This window comes from Diorhabda carinulata, chromosome 4 (genome assembly GCF_026250575.1).
Source record: "Diorhabda carinulata isolate Delta chromosome 4, icDioCari1.1, whole genome shotgun sequence".
Lineage (NCBI taxonomy): Eukaryota > Metazoa > Arthropoda > Insecta > Coleoptera > Chrysomelidae > Diorhabda > Diorhabda carinulata.
This window is the reverse complement of record NC_079463.1, coordinates 14,735,136-14,761,808: the sequence shown is the minus strand read 5'-3', so window position 1 is coordinate 14,761,808 and position 26,673 is coordinate 14,735,136. Positions and strand designations below refer to the sequence as shown.

The 26,673-nt window shown below is 32.7% G+C and overlaps 1 protein-coding gene across 1 annotated transcript; it reads right to left on the bottom strand.

Annotated features, from left to right (window-relative positions):
• On the bottom strand, positions 1-25,398 carry LOC130893275 (uncharacterized). The gene is made up of 10 exons (XM_057799238.1): positions 25,195-25,398; positions 24,980-25,144; positions 22,721-22,908; positions 15,321-15,416; positions 11,806-11,891; positions 9,255-9,414; positions 5,433-5,642; positions 4,985-5,313; positions 2,861-3,121; positions 1-598 (listed from the first exon to the last, which is right to left on the bottom strand). Exons 2-10 carry the CDS (start codon positions 25,128-25,130, stop codon positions 460-462), a joined length of 1,620 nt encoding a protein of 539 aa, XP_057655221.1. The 5' UTR covers positions 25,131-25,144; positions 25,195-25,398; the 3' UTR covers positions 1-459.
• Positions 25,399-26,673: the final 1,275 nt, after the last annotated feature.

The window sequence follows — 26,673 nt, the reverse complement described above, 5'->3', positions numbered from 1 at the left end:
TTTCTAACAAAAGGAATTATATATTAGAACAGGAATATACACTATAATACATATACTTTTATCACAAAAGTTTCTAATAAATGATTCAAACCACTACGTAAAGCGAGTAGTTACATAAAATCTGTGAATTGTAAGAAAATATCGGTTATTTACACTTTTAAACTTTCTCGAGAAAATAAAATGTTTACTACTGCATCAAAATGTGAAAAGTCATGTGAAATATGTCAAAAATATAGGGAAAAAGCCGTAAAACAGAAGAAGAAAGATATCAAAATTGTTTTCATGCAAAATTCCACATGACTTTCATTCCATAAATTTGTAATACTTTCATGACCACCAAAAACTAAAGCAAATAACAAAATTTGGTAATTTTGCGCTGAATAAACAGAATCTGTAGCTTTGTCTTTAATACTCTCGAATTTTTTGAGTATATTTTGGAATGTTTAACATCTCAATTTCTTAAAGAGTAGCTTGTGCCTGTTGCGGTTCCTCCGAATCATGATTAACATTACCACTGATGGTAGTGACATGATTTCCGATGCTCAGGGCAGCAACTTTGGCACGCTGGTATGCACTTAATGTGTTCTGGCCCAAAAACCTGAGAACAAATAATAAATAAAAAAATGAGTTTTCCTAAAAATGATATGTCAAAAGACAAAGGAGGCACTGAACTTTATCACACTAATATAACCACCCTGTATATTTAAATAATGAAGAATTTTATTATATGTACCTAATATAATAAAGTAATAATTGTTATTACATATTAATTATAGAGACTAACGGTAGATATTGCATTATACTCTTGAAAATGAAAAGCTGCTGGTACGGGGATAGTACCAGAAGTATCTGTATTAGGAAGTATACAATATAAACAATATATGTTTCGTTTCGAGTTTGAAGACGCCAGTTGTTTAGTATTTGTTTTACAGCCATAAATAGTGAACGTTTTCAGTGAATTTGTAAACATGGAAAAACTTGGTCATTGTTATGTGACACAATACTTTTATTTGAAAGGCATTAGTCCAACTAATTAAAATCTGAACTAGATTCAACTCTAGGTGAAATTGCCGTACGACCTGTGAAGATCAGCATCGCAGTGTTCGACAAAATGAGGTGACGACTCCAGAAATATTGAAGAAAATTTTCAAAGCAGTAGACATTTCAAAAAGTGCGATATATTGCATATTAACTGAAAATTTGGATATAAGAAAGATGTGCGCAAGATGGGTACCGCGTTTGCTCAAGCGTCGTGAAAATGTTTCCATCGAGTTTTTAGCAATATTTCACAGAAATAAAGGCGAATTTTTATGCCGTTTCATAACCATTGATAAAACGTGGGTCCATAACTTCACATCCGAAACAAAAGAACCATCAAAATAATGGAATGAAAAGGGAGAGCACGCTCCAAATAAGGCAAAAGCCGTTCCATCTGCAGGCAGGTCATGGCTTCAATTTTTTGGAATGCGCTTGGGATGATTTTCATTAACTGTCTTGAAAAAGTAAAAACTATCAACGGCGAGTATTATTGCAACGTTTCAGCGAAGAAAAGGCCGCATTTGTCTAAGAAGACAAAGCACCAGTTCACACATCCGATATTGTTACTATTTATTCATCAGATTTAGCCCCCTCGTATTATTTTCTATTCCCAGACTTGAAAAAATTGCAGGTTGGTTAAAGATAAGATTTTCCAACAATAAAAAGGTAATGTCGGCAGTTAATGGCTATTTTGAGGAGCTTCTTATTTTAAAAAAGGTATCAAATTATTGAACATCGCTGGAAAAAGTATATGGTACTTCTGGGACCATCTTCTTACTGCACCCCCTATTTGAAAAACGTTTTGATGTATAAAAAAACTTTTATATAAATTTGCACAGAATTTGATTAGCAGTAATACTATCAGAGGCAACATATCTTTAAAAAAGCTAATGTTTCAAACCATTGACCTTAAGATGCCCACACGATATCTCTTGAGACTTTTTAGCCAACTTTTAGAACGCGAAAATATTGGTCTATACGAGTGTTCAACTTACTAAGCCCCATTTCAAAGTGAAACTCCGAATATGACTATACTATGTATATTATCATTATCATAACTATATAAAGAAAAGAAACTGTTTTGAAACAATTACTATAATTAAAATTTTTTCAATCCTTTACATTTTCCGTTTAATTTTGATGCTAGTATTAATAAACGCTTTCTATTGTTTCTAATTACAAGTTTACTTACAAATACCATGAATTCAAATCAATCGATAATTTCAAGGTTTTACAAATGTTTCATCACCTTCTCTTCTGTAAACGGTAAAACATCGTTTACCAACATTTGGCACAAGAGCATAACCGTAAATAACAATTCGAATGCATCAATTTTTGCGGTATGTGTCAAGAAAATGAATATGATCGCACTGCCGCCCGAACCAAAATTCATGATCACGCCCATAAACTCAAAATGCATTGTGTAGTATGGTATAGAAATAATTATTTTCAACTATCCCGCATTAGTTGTAATATTAATATACGTCATTAATTTAATTTAATAAGCTGTTTAAAACCTTCAAAACAATGTTTTCTACGATATCGGAGTGGAGGTTTCCAAAATTGACTTGAGCGTAAGCAAAAATTTATAAACATCAAGGGCGACTATTTCGAATTTGCTTCTGTTTCACTTTGTGCAATAACTTGAAAAGCAACCCTCGTAAAGTTGTCTTTAAATTGATAAAAAAATCAGAATTACTTTACGAAAAAGTAAATACTTCGACTTCGATTCTATACAAAGTCTCGGAGAAAATTTTTGATGAATCTATTAGATCCACATTGACGTATTTTTCACATCGTATTTTTCAAATAACGCACTTACCTGATACACACATAAATTACCATCAGTGCAAGACTTGCACTCACCATTCTGATGTATGGATTAGCATATAACTGGATACTTATCCAAGCGCCGGCCACAGCAAGGCACATACATGTTACAATACAAACGGTACTACCCCAATGTTGAGCCGTAAAACCTTTATCCCATTTTACTTCGCTGCTTTTACAGATGTCGTACTCGTATTTACAAACTTTGCATTTTAAAGGTTCGTTACTAGACGAAGAACTCTCCATTAACCATCTGGAAAATTATTTAATTATTTATCTCTTTCAATGTAACAAAGCAAATGTACAGTGATGGTAACATTTTTTGATATTACACCTACCGTTGAAAATTATTTACAGCCAACAGAATGTCCCAGTTAAAATCTCAAGCAACAAGCAGTATTTTTATTAATTGCAGAATTCAGATATTAAATATTTAAACTATTGAAATTACTCCTATGGAATTCGCCGAGCACTCTACAGACGAGGCCTTGAGCTCCGTCTTATAAGATGGATAGGGGGAATGCTCTCTCAACGCCGAGTGCCCCCCCCCCCCGAATTAAACAATGAAGGACGGAATTTCTATCCCTGTGGTGTCGTTGACCTAAAGAAAGCAGGCTTCTATCCACAGACTTATGATGATTATTTAGCTATTCTTTACTACGGAAAAGTCACCGCCGCTTCGTTAAACCATATGAAAAGTGGTGCCAGTCGAAGTGGCTGAATATTAGTAAAAAATCGAGCTTCTTTTTTTTGTAGAAACCGCCAAATTGGCACTCTCTTAAGTATAATACTGAGATAAGTGACATTTAAGTACTGTAGAGTAGTGAAACTGCTCAGTCAAGAGCACGTGGACACGAAAATACAAAATGCCACCTGCACCTTCTGGGCTACATAAAAGGGCTTTCAATTGTATTAGGGTTTTTCGCCAAAGTTGTATACTTCAATTATCAAGCCCCTTCTCATATACTGGGTGTACCATCGTGTGGTGGCCCTGTATGAAGAAAGTGAAAACAGGAATGTAACTGAACAGAGTTCAGCATGTCACATATCTTAGTAATATCACAAGGTTTATATGTACGGCCCCGTATAATGCCTTTGAAGTCTTACTGGATCTTTGGACTTAACGATACAATTTGAAACCATGAAGTCAGCCTACAGGCTAAATATCCTCAATGAATTGCAGGCTGGATCAACTGACCATTCGAACCAAATGGCATCTGCGACTGTTAATAATAAGGACTTGAGGTACGTATTAATGATAAAAAAACAGTAGATTGGCGACTCTAAGCTCGAAATACTAAATAATGAAGCGACCTCGCTTGACAGCACTAGGCTCCTACAGAGGACGTCCCAATATAGGTGAATTTTTCTCGTTTAGGAAACATGCTGCCGTTTTTCAAGTCGAGGTATTTACTGTGATGGAATATATACGCGCGATACTCAATCGACGCCACAAATACAGTAATCTGAATCTGCTCAGGTAGCATTGTTGTCATTTATTCCGTAATGGCTAAAACGGTGTGCTATAGGATTGTCTTGGATTATAAAAACGTCTCACAATAACTGATTAGCGATGGCTGCAAGGTCCAATTCATTTGGGTGACCAGAACCCATTCTGAGTAAAGCCAAAATAATTGCTATTAAGTTTCAGCAGTCTGCTCGCAAGGCGAAGATTAATGAAAACAGCTGTTCTTAACAAACAACTGCTCTTTTTAAACAGGCCGCGAAATTCCACTGGTGACTGACCTTTTAAACATGGCATGGCCATATACACACTATGCGACGATCTGTTGAGAGGTTCAAACTCTTGGGCAAGCCAACAATTTGCCTAGTAACGTACAAATATTCAAGCTAATATCCCTGATTAATTTTAGAAAGGATCTAAACATTAACTTTTATTAATTTTTCTCTTTAAAAGGCACTTTACTGTAAAGAAAAATGTGTGTTCCAACATTTTCCAAATACTCAATTCTGCAAAACTGAAACTGTGTTAGATCGTAGTCTTCAAACAAGCATTGCTGGACTACAAACAAATAAAATTTTAAGTCGAGAATTTTTCATCTTTTACAAGAATGGTTTCACTCATCCGATGACACAGCATTATTTTGATATTTACCTTCTGAGACATTCGTGATGGACGCTAGAAACATCTCCGGTGCAATCGCAAGGTTGTATAAGCGGTTCCTGTTTATCGGCGTCATAACATATCCAACATTCTCTTCTATCCAAAAACGCTTCATCGTCTACTTCGGATTTTACGTTCTGTTCTAAAACGTTGTCATTTTTCGTCTGATCGAGTTTACTTGCCAGCAGTTTCCGCGGATTTAGTATCCATAATTCCGATGGTTGCATGCAATTCCACAAAACTGCCGGAAACCATATGGCGACGCCAATTTCGACTACGCGAAATACAACGTTATGCAAATTTCTTGAATTTATCGGTACCTGAATAGGGAACAATCAACTGATTAGTAGAATTTTGAACGATCAACAAGACGATTGGTTAACACACATACAACACAAGATTTTACATCATTAACTTATAAGTAAATAGTGATACTTACTTTAGTTTTCCAAAATTCCGATAGGGTTTCCGAGAATAGGAATCCGGATATGACAATCAACATTAACGCTTGGCTCAGTAACCCAATTCGTGATTGATGTAATTGGGATAAATTAATCTGCGTTTTTACAAACGCTTCATCCTTCAAAGGTTCGGTTTCTAAAGAATTGCTGGCAAGCTGTAAAGGTTTTGCAACGAAACCTCCGCGAACCTAGAAATTATATACAGTTTGGATTATCCATTACACTAAACTGAAATTTAAGACGTTGGTGCGACCGTCGAATGGTATTCGACGGTGGCGCTCTTTTCCATGGCGGCCATCGACAACCCTTCGACACCTGTTAGTGCTGTTTTAATTCATTCTGTATCGGTCTAGCCAACTGGAAACAACTCTTAACTTTCCCCTCTCCTTTTCAAATAGTTCTACTCTTACGAACTCGCCCACGACTTGGACCGTGAAGCCGGTGCTTGTCGGTTATGTTGGAAGGGTTTAAAGTTTGGCGGAAGAATCGTGTGGAAAAAAGAAATCAAAAGGGGCCGATAAGTGAAAATAATATTAATATATATTTTAAATATTATCCGTATTTCGTCACCGGTGCAGGAATGTATATCCCTTCATAATCGCGGACATCGAACACCCTTTGCAGGATTTTTATTAAAGGGCAGATTTAAAGCATTGTCCACACATCCGTACAAACTCGCGAGAAACTCAGTCTATTAAAGTACCCTAACTTGGCAACATGGATGTTCAAGTAACAGCTGCTCATTCTCGCTCAATATACGAGGTTTTTTAATGTGTAAATTTTAAGTTCTAATCTAAACAGACTCAGAACATCAGGATTTATGATTTTACCAGTTTTAATTACTAGAGAAATGAATTTGAAATACAAGCAAATCAGAACGCGTGAAGTAAGATAACATAATCAAGATAACAGCACATAACTACACAAGCAAGGCTGCCAAGAATTCAGAATGGAAACTGTAATTTCCGCAGATAGCCACTACAGAAATAACCGTGAAGACAAAACAAAATAATAGTAGGATGAAGCCAATTGGAAAAGGAGGAACTGGAAGTGGGCGAGTTTTTAAGAGTATAAAACGATTTATCCCGATTTCCGGCAAAACTATATGTCCTATGGGAAAAAGTGAAATAATAATATTAGTGATAAAACGACCGACAACTTTTGTATCACAATTTTTTCAATTTCAACTTAAAATTTATATGAAAAATTAAAAAAACCAAGTCTTTGGATTTTTATTTGTATCTCTAACAATTTTCACGAAATTTGGTGGATATACCTTTTTATGTCCCAAATACACTGAAATTTATTTAATTTGAAATATTCATTTTTTCACTTATTTTGACTTAATATCGAAAAAGCACTCTAATGTTCGATTGAAAATTCTTCCATCAAAATATCAGCTTTTTTTGGAAAGTCGGCGAGTTTTTGTTCCCTACTTTCTGATGATGTAAAACATATTATAATCACCTTGGTAAATTTTCTCAGAAAAGGCAAGAAATAAACGAAAAAAACTCGTATCCGAAAATTTTCTTCAATCATTTGTACAATATTTAGTTATTATTATTATTATTATTATTATTAAAATTTTACACTCTTTATTTTTGTAAAAGATGAAAATAAAAAACTAAAAACTTGGTTTATTGAATTTTCACTTGAATTGAAAAAAATGTAAATACAAAAGTTATAAATCTTTTTATCAACTACAACTTAGTCATTTAACTTTTTTCCATAAAACTTAGTTATGCTTTAAATTGATATAAACTGTTTTTTATCCTTAAAAACTCACCGCCTTCCCTTCCCCAAACTTAAAATGCCAGTAAATTATTTTTCCTCTCATTTTAATTATAATCTCTTCATTTTTCAATCGGTGTCATCCTATTATTGTATTTTTTTCACTTTTTATCATTTTTGAAGCCTTCTACTCTAGTATAATAGTCATTTTAGACTTATTTAAATTAATTAAACAAGAATCATATTGAAATACATTTTTTATAAAATTTTGAAATAATTATTTTCAAAAAACAACCTTTAAAATGACAATAACAACATAAATATTAAGATATTGATGTTGGTTGCTAGTCAATTTTTTTTTTCAATTCAAATCCGTCCAATTGAAAGTTATTTTAATTTAGGTTGTTACGAATGTTGTTGAATTTTGATAGGTTACGCCATTATGAATGTCGTTGAGTTTTTATAGAATAATCAGATAACCTATGACAAAAGTGATAGCAAATTATACCCTAACAAATGCTCGTTGGCCAAACATGTTATCTATGGATTATGAATATGCCAAAGTTTTAGGAACTGAAAATAACTACAAAAAACGCCTGTTTTTAGAAATTGCACATAATGATAATTGTATTAATAAAAAACTGATTCAAATAAACTGAGTGTAATCTATACATAGATTTTGAAAAAACAAAATATAAAATGATTGTGCATGTTAGAAAAGTATACTGATATTCTTAGCATTATTAATTGAAGGTTTTTTTCGAATGGTCTTAATTTGAAGTTTGTAAATATCATTCGGAGTTATTGCAAATTGTTTTGTAACATTTTTTACTTTTGCAATCCCTTCATACATTTCAAAGTAATATGCCATTTTTTTCCCAAATTTGCAAAAATGCCGTAGACATACTCGCAATCATCATTCAAAAACCCACCAATTTCTCATGCAATTTCACCCCTTTCCCAATATATATGCAGCAATCTGAATTGGGTTAGTATCCCAATAAGCGACCATCGGATTTCTTTTTTCTTTAAAGTTTCATTTGATACTATTGGTATATTTGCACTTATTGTTCAAAGTTGTGCAGTTTTCCTTCCAAATTGAAGATTCATTTTCAATACGAGTTAGAAATCAGCGAAATATAATACTATATTTAAACGATTCCAAATATTATTATAATTGAGTTAGATAGCGATACAGCGGCAAGAATCAAGTAAATCTTACTGTGAACCTCTACGGCATAGCAAAAGAGGAAACTCCCCAAAGGCGTCCCTTTTTTTCAACCTCTCTAGATTCTTTTTAAATATCCTTTCGTAAAACTTCATATATTTCTTCTAATGTAACCTCATAGGTTCTTTTAAACTGTTTCTAACTTAAATTCTTCTAGAAACAACAATAAACCTTAAGCTGTTTGTCAACAACCACGGTCTGAAATGTGATACGTTTGAATATTCGATCGTGTACTGGGGCAAGTTAAAACAACAACTTGACCATTAGTTCGCCGACTCTACTCGGCCCGTGTGAACCAGGCATTATGATAGTGCTGAGTCTCCGTTCATAGTATCTAGGTCATATTTCATTTGCTTGGGCGTATTATCTCTCAAAAACAAACGATAGCCCGAAATTCAATTTTTTCCATTTTCTAAGAAAGCCTCAAAACAACTCACTTATAAAATTGTCAAAGAGAATCTGAGGGTCCAAAATGGCTGAAATTTTAGTAAGAATCTCACAAAGTAAGCGCAAATATATTTCGAGAATTATATTGTGGGGTTCTAATTCGGTTCATTTTGTCTGCATTATTATTTATAATGAAATAGGTAAGACGAAAAGCTAATGTCAAAAAAAGTTGAAAAGAACAAGGTGCTTACGTCTTCGGAGCAAACTGCCACTCGCGCGCTTCCGCTTATTATATAACTTATTTCATTATTATAATATTAAAGTCTACTTTGGAGTTTCATTGCTACGTCCCCAATAAAAAAACGCTATATATATATATATATATATATATATATATATATATATATATATATATATATATATATATATATATATATATATGTGAATGCCTTACTTTAAAATAAACTTCGACCCCATAAATAAGGAAGAAAATAACTACAATGAACATTAGCACAGCGTAGCAACCATTAAATAGATGATGATAAAATCCAGGATCATCTGTAGGGGGTTCGGCAAGTTGAGTTGTCACAAATTCGGCAAATAAAAGACTGTAACTGAAAGAAAGAAAAATAAATCGAGTTAAATCGAGAATAATTTTTTCCACGTTTATATTAGTAAATTCAACAAATAAATCAATAAACCGACTCAATTAAACAGCTGTTATGAAGGTATTTATTAAATTCGATTTTAAAAGTTGTAACCAAAAAAATTTTGATGGTATTTATTAAAAGTTATAAAGCCGATCATCGAATAGCGAAAATCATATCTTTACAAAAAGAAGTCAGACACCCCACTGTGAAGTGCATAGTAAACAACTTGTTCAGGTCCGCATTAAAATATTTAATTTTCAGATTCAGTGAATTATTTAAAAGTATAGATAAACAACATTACACAAAAAATTAATCCCTTGGAATTCCCAAATAAAATTAGTTACTAAATACTACAAAAATATTAAATGTGAATTACTTCTGTAAAGCTAGAAAGGTCGAGTAGTCAGAATCACTGGTTTTATAGATCGAAATTTAGTGCTCATTTAATGCCAGATTTTGAAAAATCAACATTTCATAATTTATTGAATGAAATGGATTTTCAATACAAAAAACTAGGAAGGAGCAGTTTATTATTAGAAAAAGCAGCAATAATTGAGTGGGGGCAAGGATACCTTAGAAAAATTAAAAAAATTCGTGAAGAAAATCGAAGAATTTACTACCTGGATGAAACATGGATAAACGCTGGATATACTAAGGATAAGGTTTGAGTGGACTCTTCCATACAATCCACAAGACAAGTATTCTTGGTTAGCAATAAGATGCTATTTTCAAATTAATGTGTTCCATATTTTAGTCCTTCACTTTATATTCCGTTGTATTCACGTTCACATTGTATATTTTTATAACAATTCTGCATAATTAGTTATAATTTATATTATTAATCTGCTATATGAATCCGCAAATAATTTCTGAAGTACAAAGTGCGGTCCTGTTACATGGTCATTTTGGCGTTTTCAACCCTGATCACGAGCACTAGGCGTGAATATGTTTTGGTTCACCACTTTTCTCCGATAAATATACTTTAGATTCTGAACGGTTAGAATTAATAAACGTGAATATTTGGTGCCCACTTAGTTGTGGCCAAGAATTTTTGTAGAATTTTTTTTTTATTTTTTCAACAAACGTTCGTGAGATATCGCGAACGAAAAAAAAATATAAAGAATTAAATGAATGGTTTTTAATTAGAATCATTTTTCATAAAAATCGATTTTGCACTCAGGATAACATTGTTAAAACTCAAAAAACTGTATCCATTGCAGCGGCACTAATTGAGCACTAGAGTGGCGATTTTCAATTCCACTAGTATTGATTTTTGGGTTTACATCCAGAGTGTTTGCGTCGTCATATTAGCTGCAGTTGATTTGACAAAAATAAAAATAAATTTTTTGTTACGAAAATCTTCCGCTACACTGGTAGCTCTAAATAGTGACGTCTTTCAATTCCACTAATACCCATTTTAGAGTCTCGTTCCAGCACTTAAGATTGCTGATGTTATATTAGCAGTAGTTGATTTCAAAAAATTAAAAATTATTTTTCAAAAATCCTTGGCTACAACGGCAACATTAATTGAGCACTAAATAGTGACGTCTGTCGATTCTATCGGTTCATATTCTAGACCCATAATACTGTTTGCGTCGCTATATTAGCACGGAATGATATAAAAAATAAAGAAAATGAGAAAAGTTATTTTTCCAAAATATTTCCGGACTTTTCCGGCAGCATTAATAGAGCACTCATTAAAGAATTTTTTTCAATTTCACCCATACCGATTTTAAAGTCTTACTATAGTTAAAAACGGAAAAAATATTTTTCGAAAAATATATTTGCTTATACAGGCAGCACTAATTGAGCACTAAATTATTAGAGCTGCAACTGTATCATAGCTTGGTCACGGGCGATACACTTAAATAAAAGTTAGCAGTGCTCTCATTTTTGATCCACCTATCACAGCACCAAATATCTGCAGCACTAAATGAGCGCTACATTTTGACTTGAGATTTCTAGCTTCACAGACATATGTAAATAGAGTATTTATTATACATAATTCGGAATATTTTTTCTATAATCATCAGGTAGCGTAATTTTAATAGGGTTTCCGGTTACCGGTCAGTAATTAATTATGAGCTGTCAAATTATTTAAAAAAAAAAGTTTTCCAAGTTTTTGTATACTACTTAATCAAAACTTTTATATTATCATTCGGCTTCTTAACCTATGCATATTTCGTTCAATAATTTTGCTTAGTTCCCCAATTTGTTTTTTATTTTGGTTTTTAAAAAATGGTTGTCATCGTTAAAAACTATCATTTCTGTTGTTTTATTTAATTTGACTTAAAATATGAATGAATCGCTAATACATTGATGCATTTATGTAAATATTATTGAAATTCAACTCACCTGATTATATTGAAAGTAACAAAGGCAAGAAATGACTTTGAAAGAAACTGCGGGCGATCCCAACGGATTCCAGGAAGATGGAATACCTGTAACATTTACCAATAAACGAAAGTTTAGAGTTATTGAAGCGCGATTTGAATTACTTATAAGGATATGAACGTCAAGAGTATCAAATTTACTTAACCAACGTGGTCTACCGTGAGTTAAATAACTCGATTTACAAAAAAAAAACTATTTATTAAGCAAAAAACTGAGAAGTGGTTCCAATAAACTGACTAGGGTTCTCGACGAACATCAAACTATTAAGAACCCAGTTTCAGTATACAAACTACCTTAAATACTAAATCTTATCGTATACAATAATAACTATAATTATAAAATCAGTAGATAAGGATATTTATGGTCGTTTAGAGTCACAAGATGGGATTCGAGTGCGTATTCATTAATAAGGGTCACTTTGATTCACTTAACTATAAGGTTGATTCCCATTAGGAGTGGTCGGTGTACAAATTGCTTCAAATACTAAAGGATATTTACAGTCGGTACAATTTCCGAACTCGCCGCTACCAAATCGTTCAACAGTGTGGAAGATGTAGCAGAAATTCTTAAAAACTGGTTCTGTTGCCGACGCGCGGTATCTGTAACAACTAACGAAAATATAGAAACAGTGGCGCTGGCATTTGTTGAGCAGCCAAACTAATCTACAGTTCGGCTATCGGTAGAACTTGAAATATCCGACAGTTCTTTACGACGAATGCTGAAACGATTGCACTATCGAGTTTACCATCCGCGTCTCCTCCAGGAGGAGATTGGAATTTTGCGGGTGGTACCTCAGATGCAGTCAGCATGATCCCCAGTTCCAACATTACATTTTGTGGTCGGATGAGGCAATTTATAAGAAAAAAAATTCTTTTAAATGAGGAAAAGATAGTTTGGATTGGATCAAGCCACTCATTGTGAATATTGGTTGCAATAGTTCATCTTCTGATTTGGATTTGTAAGAAGTAGCTCTACTTATACTGGTGACTTTCTATATTGAAATTATTCTTCTTGAACGAAAGGGTGTTTGAAAATCAAAGTCCAAACCCTCGTACCTTTATAGCCACTATGACCCAGTGTTCTTCACAACTTGTGAAACAATGAAACATTTTTGAAAAAATTGCACCTTTTTACCTTCATCTGTGTAACTTAAAAAAATACCTTAACTGTCTACTAAAAGAAGTGATACGCCTGTGGATTACTAATGCTTTATTATTTTATTACTCTCTCAAAAATAAAAATTGGCATAACTGCGTGTATTGGAACGACCAGAATCCTCACGTCTTCATTGAAGAAAAATCAAACCTGCCTGGAGTGTGTGTGCAGGCACGTATCCATGCAGGAGGTCTCATGAGTCCTTACTTTTTTGAGGGGTCAAAGTTATCTGGAAATGCTCGAAGATTTACGTGGACAAATAGACAACGATCCAACACTCGCGAATATCCGTCATTTCATGCAGGATAAAGCTCTGTCACACTACGTTTTATATGTGTGGGAGTACCTCATTTTGGAGAATGGATAGGCAGACGAGGATCGTTTAGGCGCCCACAAGGTTAGGTGACGGGACAATCTGTGATTTTTTCCTGTGGGGTCCTCCTCCGAACTGCAATTCACGAAGAATTTGAAACTATTCGTGGAGAGCTTGGCAAGCTTTGCCGGATCTGTCGTTAAAAAACGTTGTCGTAGATGCATTGATCAAGATGAACTACAATTTGAACACTTTGAGTAACCCTTTTTCAAACGCCTTTTAATAAATTTATCTTGAAGCTGTATTTTTTTCTCTTAATGCAAATTTGTTGCCTGAAGTATGCAGACTTCTGTATAAATGATGAAGTAGTAGTCATGTTGATAATCGGAAAATTAAGTTTCCGAGAAACTGCGTTGGTTATATCGACTCTCCGATAATGTAAAGAAAAACTTAATAATTAATAATTAATTTCGTCCTTTTTTGGTCACCATATTGGATCCGCTATTATGTTTTTCGAAAAACCATTGATCAATTCTTAATCAGCGACCCCTACTACCAATTTTCAATAAGATTATCCGATTTTTCTAATTATTGCCAGCTTTTTGGCATTTTCGCCCATTTTGCGGCTATCTGTCTGCAACGTTCATTGATATTCGTGAAATATGGATTCGATTGCTAGGCCAGGTGGTGATTACGCTCTGTGATTGAAACATTTGTCATATCTGCGGACAAGCTTTTAAATACTCTCTTCAAAGAAAGTTGCAGCCAATGTAGCCTAACCGTTCAGTAACAATAGAGTGCAAAACAAACCTTGAAACTTTGGAAAATTCCGTAGACAAAGCTGTATTGGTGGATCTTCGGTTTTCTTCATTCACGCACAACACCATCACTCATGAATTTTTCTCCATACACACGACTCATTCTCCGATGAATTTCTGGAGCACTATGATCTTTAGCCTGTAGAAAACGAATCAAACTTCGCAATTCACTCTTGGCGGGAGCGTCAATAATGGCGGACATATTTAGGTGGCTATAGTACAACGCCGACTAACTCCTGAATGTCAACAATGGCGGAGTGTGTAGTGCGAGTTCGAAAGTTGAAAAAAAAACGGCCCTCGTAAATAACAATATTAAAGTTCAATAATTCTGGACACATTTTTGTAAGAAAATTTCTTTCCAGAAGGAAAGATGTGATGAACTCAATATTCAGTACACGTGGGCGTAGACACACTTCGCTCAATCCTAACTACATAACTGACTTTATGAGGGTTCTCTGACAAGTTTTTTCATATCTTAATTTTTTTGCATGATTTCCTTCTTCTTCGTATGCTTTAATCTTATTAATATTTGCCGTCTTTCTCTTCGAAAATTGCGTCTATGTATACAATAACGTCCTTCTCTAATAAAAATCTCTCCTTGAATCTTCAGAGTTAGGAGAAACAGGAGAAAGTCACTGGAAGCTAGATCTGGTGAATAAGATAGATGATTAACCAAAAAAATAGTCGCTTTCACTTTTCCAGTTGATGAAACCGTTTTTGTGGATTCAAATTTCATATCGAGTACCAAACGGCAACAATTTTAGTGAGACGTAATGACATCAACAGGTTGAGGTCGGAAACTCTTCAAACAACACTCGTAAGTGGTCGAAAATGTTCCAAAAATATAGTGTATGAGAGAGGGGGCAATAAATTCCATAAAAAATGCTTACCTCGCCACAAATATGAAAACCAAAGGCGTAAATCCAAAAAAAAATGATTTTTTACCGTTTTCTAACGACACTCTATTACATACTAGAAATTATACCTTTACATAACATAACCACGACCCATTGTTTGATTCACATAAATAACTAATACACATAAAATATTTAATTTGCAATTAAATGTGCTATTTAAGCCTATTGAAATGGTAAAATTGGCGATATTGTCTATTAAAAATTTGTTATTCACGGTCGATTGTTTACAAATGATAATTAGCGATACCTTTTATGGATCAAATGCAAACTTACCTCTGCCCAAAAGCACACAATTAGTGAAGCACTCGACATCAATAGAGGATAGTATGATGATAACAAACTGTTCGACCAACCATATTCAAACAATTCCTATAACAACACATTAAATTTCATTCTAAGAAAAAGGAAAATATTTATTTAAACTATTTAAATAGGTAAACAAATTTTTTTAAGGAAATCGGCTGTTTAATTTAATAAGTGGAATGGCCTAAATCAAATGTGGTGTCACAATAATGTATCCAAACAGGATGATTTATTAGTCCTTTGTCCTTTGAGGTTTGAGTGATTATAAACATCATTGTATATTTGGAATCACCTTGACTTCTCCATTACTATAATATTAGGATGTGATGTGTTCTACGGGGTATTTAAAAAATTATAACCAATGTTTTATAGAAAACGTTACAAGGTCAATACTCTGTACAATGTAAGAGAAATACAAAAATAAAAATTTCTGGCGGTCAAAGCATTCGAATAGTAGTAAATATTCTGGAAATTTTATCTATTACGTTAACTAGCGCGGATCCAGGTGGAGGTTCATGACCCCCCTAAAACCCTGATTAATTAACTTGGTATTTTGCTTCAAAGTCGATGAGAAATTGAGGTTTAAAGTAAAAATTGCGTAAAATTCGTCATTATGCTATCAATAACAACGTAATTAACTTATATTTTGTGGGTAAAAGGCTTAAAATGCCATGTCTTTGGGGGAAGACTCGTCCTAAGACTAATGACCCCCCCCTTTGTCAAGAACCTAGATAGGCCCTTGTCCGTTAATATCCACCAAATCTGATGCAGTGGGAATTAAAATATGAATACATTATTTTCTCGGTTTTATCAAATGAATCACTCTAATTTATTGTGGGTTTGGAAAACTACTACCGACATACTTTTTTTATCAAACATTTCCAGTACCTAAAATGATTTGTTCTAGAGTTATTTTTATTTTTCTGCACAGAACAATGATTGTGTACCTATATCCAATCATTTAACAACTAATAGGGTACTTGCATGGTTCGAAAAAAAATAGTTTTGGATAGTTTATATACAACTTTTAATTCTTTTATAAATATTTATAGAGAAAAAAATTATTGCAAATTTCAAAATTTTGTAAGTAGTTTAAGCATTTCAGTAAAGCCGCCATTTGCGTGACGACATAGATATAAAATAAACAATGAACATATGATACAAAGTAAATACGACAGTTATTCTCTCGGTTATTCTAAAATAACCGTTATTATTAAACTTTGATTAATCTGAAAAATGGTATGTAAATCGTGTTTTGTGCCTGGATGTAAAAATCCCACGAGTAAAACACAAGTTTTTTTATGATGCCAAGAAATTCGAAGATACAATTAAAATGGTTTGAAAGGTCGGTTCGTTTTGACAATCCAGCGAGATGTAAATATTTTTGTTGCCAGGATCATTTTAATGTAAGTAATATTCAAATTTAACTTAATTCAATATTTCATAGTAATCAAGTTAATTATTATTTTAATTTTTAGCGTGATAATGTAATAATGTAAGAACTTGACCTATAAAAGGTTTGTTTATTCTTATACATAGAAAAATGTTTTATTTATACGGAACTAATAAATAAAAACTGTATTATAACTGCACACGCTACGTTGCCGACAACGATAACTTCGTGATCATCAAGCAGACTTCTCAATGCTTTTAATAAACCTATGACGTTACAACTAAAAACCAATGAGAATCGTTCTCTTATGAAGTTAAAAATTTGAAATATTTGTGATTTTCAATAAAATATTTACATATTATATTTTTGATTAAATATTTTATTTTTTGACATTATTTCACATCAAGAACTTATAAAATCATCAAAAAATAAATGTTTTTTAAAAAATGCAAGTACCTTATTGTAAGTTGGCTATAATGCATTGGTCAAAAACTGACAATGACAGGACAGTAGAGTAGATACATGATTGTAGGGTTCTAATTTAGTTCGTGTTGTCTAGGGTATTATTTAAAACCAGTAGATTCGATAAATATATAAGGATAAAAATATAAGGTTTAAAACAAAAGAAGTAACGATGGAAATATACACGTAACGAAATAAAATAATGGTTCATCCACACGTCCAAGTCGGAGATTTCAGCTGTACGTCATCTTTAAGTCTTTAAACAAAAAAATACGTCTTGAAACCATACGTCTTTCAGATTCGCAGAATATCTTGAACAGTCAACGCTCACGTCAATTGAGCTACTAACTCTCGCGCGCTTTTCGTCTAATCATTATATTATATGAACCCTCTTAAAAATGGGGTCGTCGTGATATTGTCAGCTGGCACAAAAAACTTCTTGTTGAAGTTGAGAGAATAGAGATGGGAAAAAACGAAAAACGAAAGTGAAAAAGAAACGAAACTAGTTATTTGAAAAATTTGAAAAGATATAATCCCCTACATTGTTTTTTGATTTGGCGATTTGGTACACTTTTTGGTGTTTTGTAAAATTTGTACGAGGTCATTAATGAATTTCATTAGTGATGAAATGATTGATATGATTTGGATATTGGGAGAATGCAATAAAAACGCTATACTATCAGCAAGAATTAACCATAAACGTTTTCCTGAAAGTCTGCAACCTACAAAATCCAGCTTCACCATCTATTTTTACTGTGTGTTCGAAAAGCCCACCAACAAAATGCTAGTCTGTTTTCAAAATCAATTTTAGTTAATTCGTGTTGCTAGTAAATGGTACATTTTGCTTTTTTGTCTTTACAAACCTTAGTAGCTCAGTTCTTTTTTGCTGAAAATACTCCTGGCATTTGTGTGTGGGTTTTCAGTAACTGGCAGCAAAACATTAATACCAATTTCTACTGTCACAGAAGTTTTTAATCTTTCATACTTTCCAAAATTAACTGAACTTAACGTTCCCAATATCCAGATCATATCAATCATTTCATCAATACGTGCCGAGTTGTAGTAATACTTGCAATGCTAGCTCAACGAGCGATTGGGTTTGGAACCCCAGTATCAGTCCTTCAGGAGAGTACAATTAAAAACAGATATCCTCGAGATGAGCTAATTAAATGATAAGGTTAGGGTGCTATGTCGAATATTTGACAAGGAAGAAGAAAATGAAATTATATTATAATTCAATAATGTTAGGAACAAATTCGCGAAATGGGTCCGTAGGCCAGCCCAGTCCAGCTACAATGGTATTTTATAACTTGGTAACGGCGCAAATGGCGGAAAACAATTTTTTTTCGGCAAGCGGTTTATTTACATTGTTTCTTTTGAATAAAATCCTGGAATCTGTTTATTTAAGTTTTGTTTCTTTTTGTTTTAAATCTAGAAAATTCTTTTGGAATGGATAATATAGCGCATTTTATTTTTAAATAAATAGTCGTAGTGAAAAGATTGAATTAGTGAAAGTAGTCGCAGAAATTAGTAAATTGTTATAAGTTAGGTGTATTGTATAGCGTGTAAATAAATTAAGAACGTACGAGACAGTGTTTATTAATTCACCCCACGAATAGAACGAGTGTAAATACGAAAACCGTTACAATAGTTACTCGTAAATAATATCAGTACTAATAAGAATTTGAAATAGTTACAACTAATGAGAAATGAATGAGAAAAGATAACAAATCTTAGACGAATTCCAATTAAAACAAAGATAATAAAACTAATGTTCCACACTTCAAACTGCCGAAATAAAAAAATGCCCCAACCCAAGCTGTAGATTGTTCACAATACATATAACAAAAACTACGATTATAAAACAATGCTGTGATATAAAAAAATGTCTAATACGACCCCTCAATTCTGAGTTAGAGGACTATAAAGTTGCGAAATCAGAGCTTATATTCAACTATATTTTCTAAATTATACATTCGAACATTATGAATTTTTTATGGATGATTACGTATGTCCCTGTAGTGTGTTTGACGGTATAAATAATTCTACACTACTATCTGAAAACCAGGGGTAGCTCAAGCCCAATGGTTAACAATCCGTAACTTTTACAGGAACAACCTGAACAATCTAAAAATTGCAAATTGAATTTTTATTTCGATTTTTTAATAAAAGGGTTGTACATGTACATTGTACACGCCAAGGAAGCTGTTCGCCATCAAGAGACATTCTGAAGAACACTATCATAAACTGTAAATTACACGAGGTATTAAAACACAGTCAAACATTTCTAATTGAGCAGCATACTACCAAACATCGTGTTACTTACATAAGGAAAAAATTAGAATGTACAAAAATTAAGTTGATAGTAGTATAATAGCCTACAACTTATCAAATAAAAAAAGTTGAGTTGTATATACCAAGATTTCAAGATATTCCCCCAAATAAATTTATTTATTTAATTCAGGGAAACGTGATGGTCATGTAAATAGACCTCCCCGATCAATCCATCTATTAGGAAAATGTTATTAAGATGATTTTTTACATGGTTTAGGAAGTGGGGAAGGGCTCCATCCTGCATGAAGCACATGTATCAGCGATTGTTTAGAGGAATATCACATAACATGGGTGGGAAATCATTGGAGAAAATCCAAGCATCGCCGATCATTCAGGTTATTATCAAAAACATTTGGATCTACTAAATTATTACCCACTATTCCTGCCCACACATTAACATAAAATCGATGTTGATTCTTTGTTTGAATTGTACCATGACAATTTTCATCTGTCCATAAATGTAAATTATGGGAATTAATAAAACCGTCTCGTATGGAGGGAGCTTAATCAGTAAACAGTACTTTTCCCACAAATGTATTATCAACCCGTTGTTTATCTAGAAACCAACGACTGTAGGCCAATCTTGCTGGATAAGCCTCTACTTCCATGACATGCACTTTCTGCATATGAAAGGGACGAAGAAGTTGCTTCTGGAGAATCTTATGAATAATTGTCGTTGATATGTAGTGATCAGCATCAACTGTATCTAATGCATTTTGCTCTAAAGATGGAGCCCCACCCCATATCCTAAATGATGTTGAAAATCATCTTAATAACATTTTTCCTATTAGGTGGATTGGTCGAGGAGGTACAATACAATGGATTCATTTTTTTGGGGATATCTTGAAAGCTTGGTATATGCAACACCGGTAAAGACAAAGAACGATATGATCGAAAAAATATACTTCCATTGTAACGCTATATTGCAGATTTCTCTTCTAAGTCCAAATAAATATCCTACGTAGACTCCTGAAGGGTGTAAAAGTGCAAAGAGCCCACTTCGGACATTTATTATAATTTTTTTTTATTTGATAAGTTGTAGGCTACTATACTACTATCAACTTAATTTTTGTGCATTCCAATTTTTTCCTTACATACGTTACACGATGTTTCACAGTTTACAGTTCAATTAGAAATGTTTAATTGTGTTTTATTACCTCCTGTAAGTAATTTCAATAAATAATTACAATTTACAATAATTTTCGTCAGAATATTTCTTTATGGAGAACAGTTTCCTCTGCATGTATAAAGATCTAAAAATCTACATATTTCCTAAGCTGTAAATTTTATCGAGTTAAACAAAGAATACCACCAAGGTGTCTCAAAAGAAAATTCACATTCACAATTTTAGAAAAAGTAAGGAGTTTATTGAATAAATGTTGGTTAGATATAATTTTTTTCAGTAATCGGAATCTTGGTGGTCTCCTCTTATGCTACCCATATTAAAAGATATGGTGTCATTTCCCAAATTTGTGATGGAATAATATAAACTAGTAGTCCTGGCATTATCAATAACATTGTGGGCTTGAGGTTATGTGCACGTTTTGGAATTTACTAATCACCTTACTTTACTGGATGACGATCTCAAATTTCTGTTTTCTGGTGGTATTTTAGTGTGGGACTGGTCTAGAGGTACCATATAGCTGAATTTGAAGCGAATTAATAGCTCGGCAGGTATTCTCTGTGATGTTTGCCATTTCGTGGCGGGTATTTTCTTTTAATTATGCCAGGGAAGTCGGTTTGTTAGCGTAAGCTTCAAATTTGACATAACCCCACAAGGAAAAGCCTGTAGGTGTTAAATCGGGACTTTGTTGAAGTAAAAAACTTATGTCACCTCTCCCGAATTAAAGCCATTAAAGTTTTGCATTTCAAATACGAACAAGACGTCTATGTGTATGTATTCTAATGTTTGTTTTTTTGATTGGTTCTACTCTAGTAGCTGCTTAACTCGTCCATTAAGCTGTTGGTAAACGTTCAATCATCTTGTTTACGAATTCAAGTCTAAGGCTCCAATTCTTACACCAACTGAATTTTATAAGTCTGCTATACCAATTCGCATACCTCCCGCGCCTCTCCAAATAACTAGGTTTGTGCCATAACCAATACAAATGTGAACTTTCTTTCGAGACACTTTGTATGAATTTTTTTGTCAGTTAGTAATCAAAATCACTCAAAATTGTTTTATCAACGAGTATACTACAGAAAATTAAATACCCTTAATTTTTAAAACACATTGAAAGTTGATTTTCAGTGATTAGGTGGCGCTGGTTTCAAATCTGCTTTTTATTTTTTTGTATCACGCACTAGGATTTATTTCATTTCTTAGCAAGCTGTATGATATATTTAAAAAATATACAAAATATCCATATGGAAATTATATGAATCAGTTATTTATTTTTTACGTGTCTTAAATTAACGTTTAGATGTTGAAGGAAACTTATTTTGGTTGTTTTATATAATATTCAGCTAAAGGAAGATCTATCGTTAATGTCCGTAATCTGCCATCATTTATGCGTCGAAGCGCCCTTGGTTCTTTTTTTCATCTCTATATCCTGATGAAATCTTTCACCTTGCTCTTCACATATGTCACCAAGATTTTCCAAGAAATAATCCAAATTGGAATGAAAAAAGTGTATTACTTTGCTCATATTACAACCAAGAATCCTGTATTTTTTCAACATATTTTCAACGATCTCAACTATAATTTCCTAGAAATTTATGTACCTCCTCTTTAAAAGCACTCCATGACTTTTCCTTTTTATCCTCCATTACATTTGCAAATTCTGTAGCTTTTATCAAGCTCTCAATCTGTGGCACCATTGTATTCTCTCCTTTAATTTTTCGTCTGATAAAGCCAAAAATATTTAACACAATTTCCTTCTCTGTTTACCGCCTTAACAAATTGTTTCATAAATTCAAGTTTAATGTGAAGTGATAGAGGTGAAACTTTTTCAGAGTTAATTGGACTTAGTATAATAAAAACGAAACAAGAACAAAGGAGCACTAGCACAGCAGAAAAACAGAACAAACCACTTAGATACCACAGACACATCAATGAACTGGTAATGAATTTTCTAGTACAAACGATCTGCATTAGACAATGGTACTATGAATATTATTCGGACCCCGTAAAACATACCTAAAATTAGAATTTTCGTACACATAAAATACTAATACTTACAGGAAATATAAAATAGGCTCCCCTTATCAAGCTTGCCAAAAATATGACAAAATAGATTAATTTCTGGGTCGTCACTCTGCAAGCTTTTAAAACACTTGGTGCTTTCAATCTCATATATTCGGACAGGATGCATGTTATTAGTTGAATAGCACACACCAGACTTATGAAAAAAAATACACTCCCTATACCTATAACAAAAGAGTATTTTAATAAAATATAATTACAAAATTTAAATTTGTAAGGCGCCAATCAGTCTGTGATTTTATTCATTATATATAGTTTCTATATGAATTTTTTCAAGAATTCTTCAATTCCTCACTTCAATTGAAGTCTAGGCTAAGACAACCTCTCCCGCTAGATAAATATATAAAGTCAACTATCTCTGAACGAAAGAAGTGAATAAAAATTAAAATCGAAGAATCAACATATTCTTAAACCTATAAACTCCTGGGAAATTTAAAGCACCACTCTTATTTTTCTCTATACTCTTTATTTATTGATAACTTACTGTACTGCCATGGACCTTGTTTGACAGTGACAGTTGTTATTTAACCCTTTGCACTCCAGTGTAGTAACTCGAAGAGTAATCAAATAATTCAGCACTTTATTAATTATAAGTACATGGAGACATTTATTTCTTAGCTATATTATAGAGAAACATATTCTAACTCATATTGTGAATATATTAATTTTAGGGCTTTAATTTCAAGTGTGAAACAATTAACCATATGCATTCGTGGTTTCCTCTCTGTTAGAACACACAGGACAATCTATTTTCTTCCCTTTTTGCAGCATGTACAGTTTTTCTCCTAGTCTTGTTATAAGTGTTGAAGTGGAAGGTATTGATGGATCTTCACAAAATTCACCTCTGCCCCATGAAATATTTTCTTAGGTATACAGTATAAAACGGGTATTGATCCACATGATCAACCATTCATTGGAGCCATGTAGTTAACAATTTTTGGCTTTTCCATATTTTGATGTTTACCTCCTCTTACAAATCTTGTTTTTGTAATGAATCCAGTAATTGATTTATTTTCACCCAATTTGAGTTTATTTATTGGATCAAGTATATCCTTGCGATTGATTTTTATTGTATCTGTTAGATGGCATTCCATTTGTAGTAATTCCTTCACCAGTACAATGCTAGTTTAATATCTATCTGTATACATATGGTAACATTGTGCATCTAGTACATTCAACAATAATTTGTTATACATATGCTATGGAATTCTGGTACTAACGGGCAACTGAGATTTTATAAGATGATCTGAGGTTATCATTATCATCATTATGCTGTTCAACCTTTTGGATTATGGTTAGCCCTTTGTATGCTTACAAATCCCTTTATTGGGGTGGATTATCTCCCTTGTTCTTTTTGTAACAGAATTTGGTTGGTCCTAGCTTCATTTGTCAGCATTCCCCATTCTTTACTGTTTCTGCATTTTGCATTCCAGTCTATTAGTTCTAGGAATTTGGTATCTTCCTCAATTTAGTTTCTCCAGGTATTTCCAGGTCTGTCTCTGTCTTTTGGCCATGGAGATATTCCTCACCTTATCTGTAGGTTTCCTTCTCATAATGTGTTCTACCCAAGTTAGTCTTTGTGTTTTTATATACCTTATTATATTTTCTCTTCCCAGTTCTTCTATTTATTTATTTTTGTTCAATCTCCTCTCTCCATTTCCTGTAATATTTGGTCCGAATATAGATTTCAGAATTTTTCTCTCGATTATCATCAGATCTTCTTCATCCATTTCATTTATCACTATTGCTTCCATATCGAAGGAGACAGTGCGAGCATTAACATAATGAAATGGGTTCATACCATCAAAGATCAGGACAAGGGCGAAAATGTTGCACTAATCAAATTGATGATCCCTTCTTGAGACAAGGTGCTCTCAGAAACAGGAAAGTCACCAGCAATTTGCTACAAAATGAATTATCAGAAGTTCAAAATATTTATACCTATATTATCTCGAACAGTTAGAAGACTTTTACATGAAGCAGGGTTAAGCAACAGAAAACCAGCCAAAAAATCCTTGCTTACCAGAGAACACAAAGTTCAGAGATTAAATTTTGCAAGACTACATAGGAATTGGACCATCAATGATTGGAAACGGGTTCTGTTCTATGAATATTTGAATGTTGACTATATTAATTTTAATTCCAATTATGAATTCTTCACAAATGCTGTTATACTAGTAAGTGATAACATTTGTTTATTATTTTCTATCCTACATTAACTGATCATGTACTTACCAGTGTGGTATGGTAAATTAGGTCCATCACACAGATCTCCAGTAAATCTTATGTCGCACATACAAGTACCATTGTAACATTCTCCTCTACCTGAACAATCTCTTGAACAGCTGGAGCTTAGTCCTGACATTATTAAAAGATGTCGAAACATTATTGAAAACGGATCTACAAATTAAATAATTATAAAAAAAGAATACATATTGACATTTGTTTACCTTATGATAATCTAAAATTGCTTGTATTTTAGAAAGAAATTTCTCGGAAAATATCTTATTTAACTGTAATTAGAACGATCATAATAAACAAAGAAAAATATGTCTCCCATTATCATATTGATCAGAATCAGTCAGCAGTGCATCTGTCAATGTCAATGTATGAACAATCAGTTCTGCCAGCATAAATATTTTTCAGCTTAAAATTTAAAGAGAAATTTGTTATAGAAGAAAAATCATTAGTTATTAGTAACAAATCAATCAGTAACAATATACTTTTTCCATGGCAATATCCTTTAGCTCCAGATATAAGTAAAATATTCAAATATTTAATTTGAATTAACAAAGTTATTTACTTGATATCACAGGTCACGTATATGTAGATAGTTCCTTACAATGTTATTTGTTTTCATAACTTCTCCAACCAGGGGTCTAATTCTTAACTACTAAGTCCACATCCATAACGAAATATTGACAAATTGAAATTTTATTAGAAGGACGAAATTTTAATGGCATTTAAAGTTGTTGTTATGCCAGTAACTTAAAACATAGAAGATGTAGGGAAGGATTCTTACGTCAAGATCAGTTAACCGAGATGGTTATCCAAAATGGCTGTCGCCGAATAGACTTTATCAGTGGCGTCAAAACCTAAAATTTAGACAGGATAAAATTATTTCTATAAAATGAAATTAATATTTTCAATAATTCAATTGGAAATTTTTACGAGCGAATAATTTATCAAAACATTATGGAAATAAAAAACAAACAAACATTCAAATTTTTGTTTACACTAACATTATTGATCCTTAAATTGAATGAGTTTTGTATAAACTTTCAAATTTTCTCAATATTTGCAATACTTTTACAAATGAAATATACTCGTGTATTTAAATACTCTTTTATTTATTATACGAGATATAGCGCATACTTCCTTACTACTCTATGTTCTAAGACCAGTACTCAGACAAAGTGATCAATTTTCTAATTTATCTTTTTTTCTTTAAGTTGATCACAAAGTTTCTCATTTCCATATATTTTCATAAAACCAAGATATTTTCTGAAATAAATTTAAAAAAAAATAAAATTTGGATATTTTCGAGGTGTATTGTTTTAACGATTGAAAACATTGTAAAAAATCTTATTATTTGCTCAAGTGATATTTGAACAAATTAATAATACAAAAATTGTTAATTGTAATATTATGTATACCGGTTAATACTTTCACTTTTGTTTCTATGATGATTAGTAATAAATACAATTACTTTAATAGAGTTGCCTTCGTTTATTTTTGTATCTATATTCAATCAAAAGAGGGCCCAAATAAACTTAACCACAACACGTGCAAGCACTGCTCGCTAAGTCATTGGCAAAGCTTATTAGAAATGGACCAATTTAATGTCGAAGTGCCCTTTTTTGTGGAAGCGTCATTGTCTACCAGTACCTTCCAATGCACTTCTAACACAAAATTATTCATTTTTACGT

Bases quoted from the DNA above. Each gene is read 5' to 3' on its own strand.
- LOC130893275 (XM_057799238.1), bottom strand. From the start codon at position 25,130: ATGTTTCGACATCTTTTAATAATGTCAGGACTAAGCTCCAGCTGTTCA. The intron at 15,417-22,720 runs GTAAGTATTAGT...GTGTTGTTATAG, and splicing joins GAGCCTATTTTATATTTCCT to GAATTGTTTGAATATGGTTG. The intron at 11,892-15,320 runs GTAAGTTTGCAT...TAAATGTTACAG, and splicing joins TTGTGTGCTTTTGGGCAGAG to GTATTCCATCTTCCTGGAAT.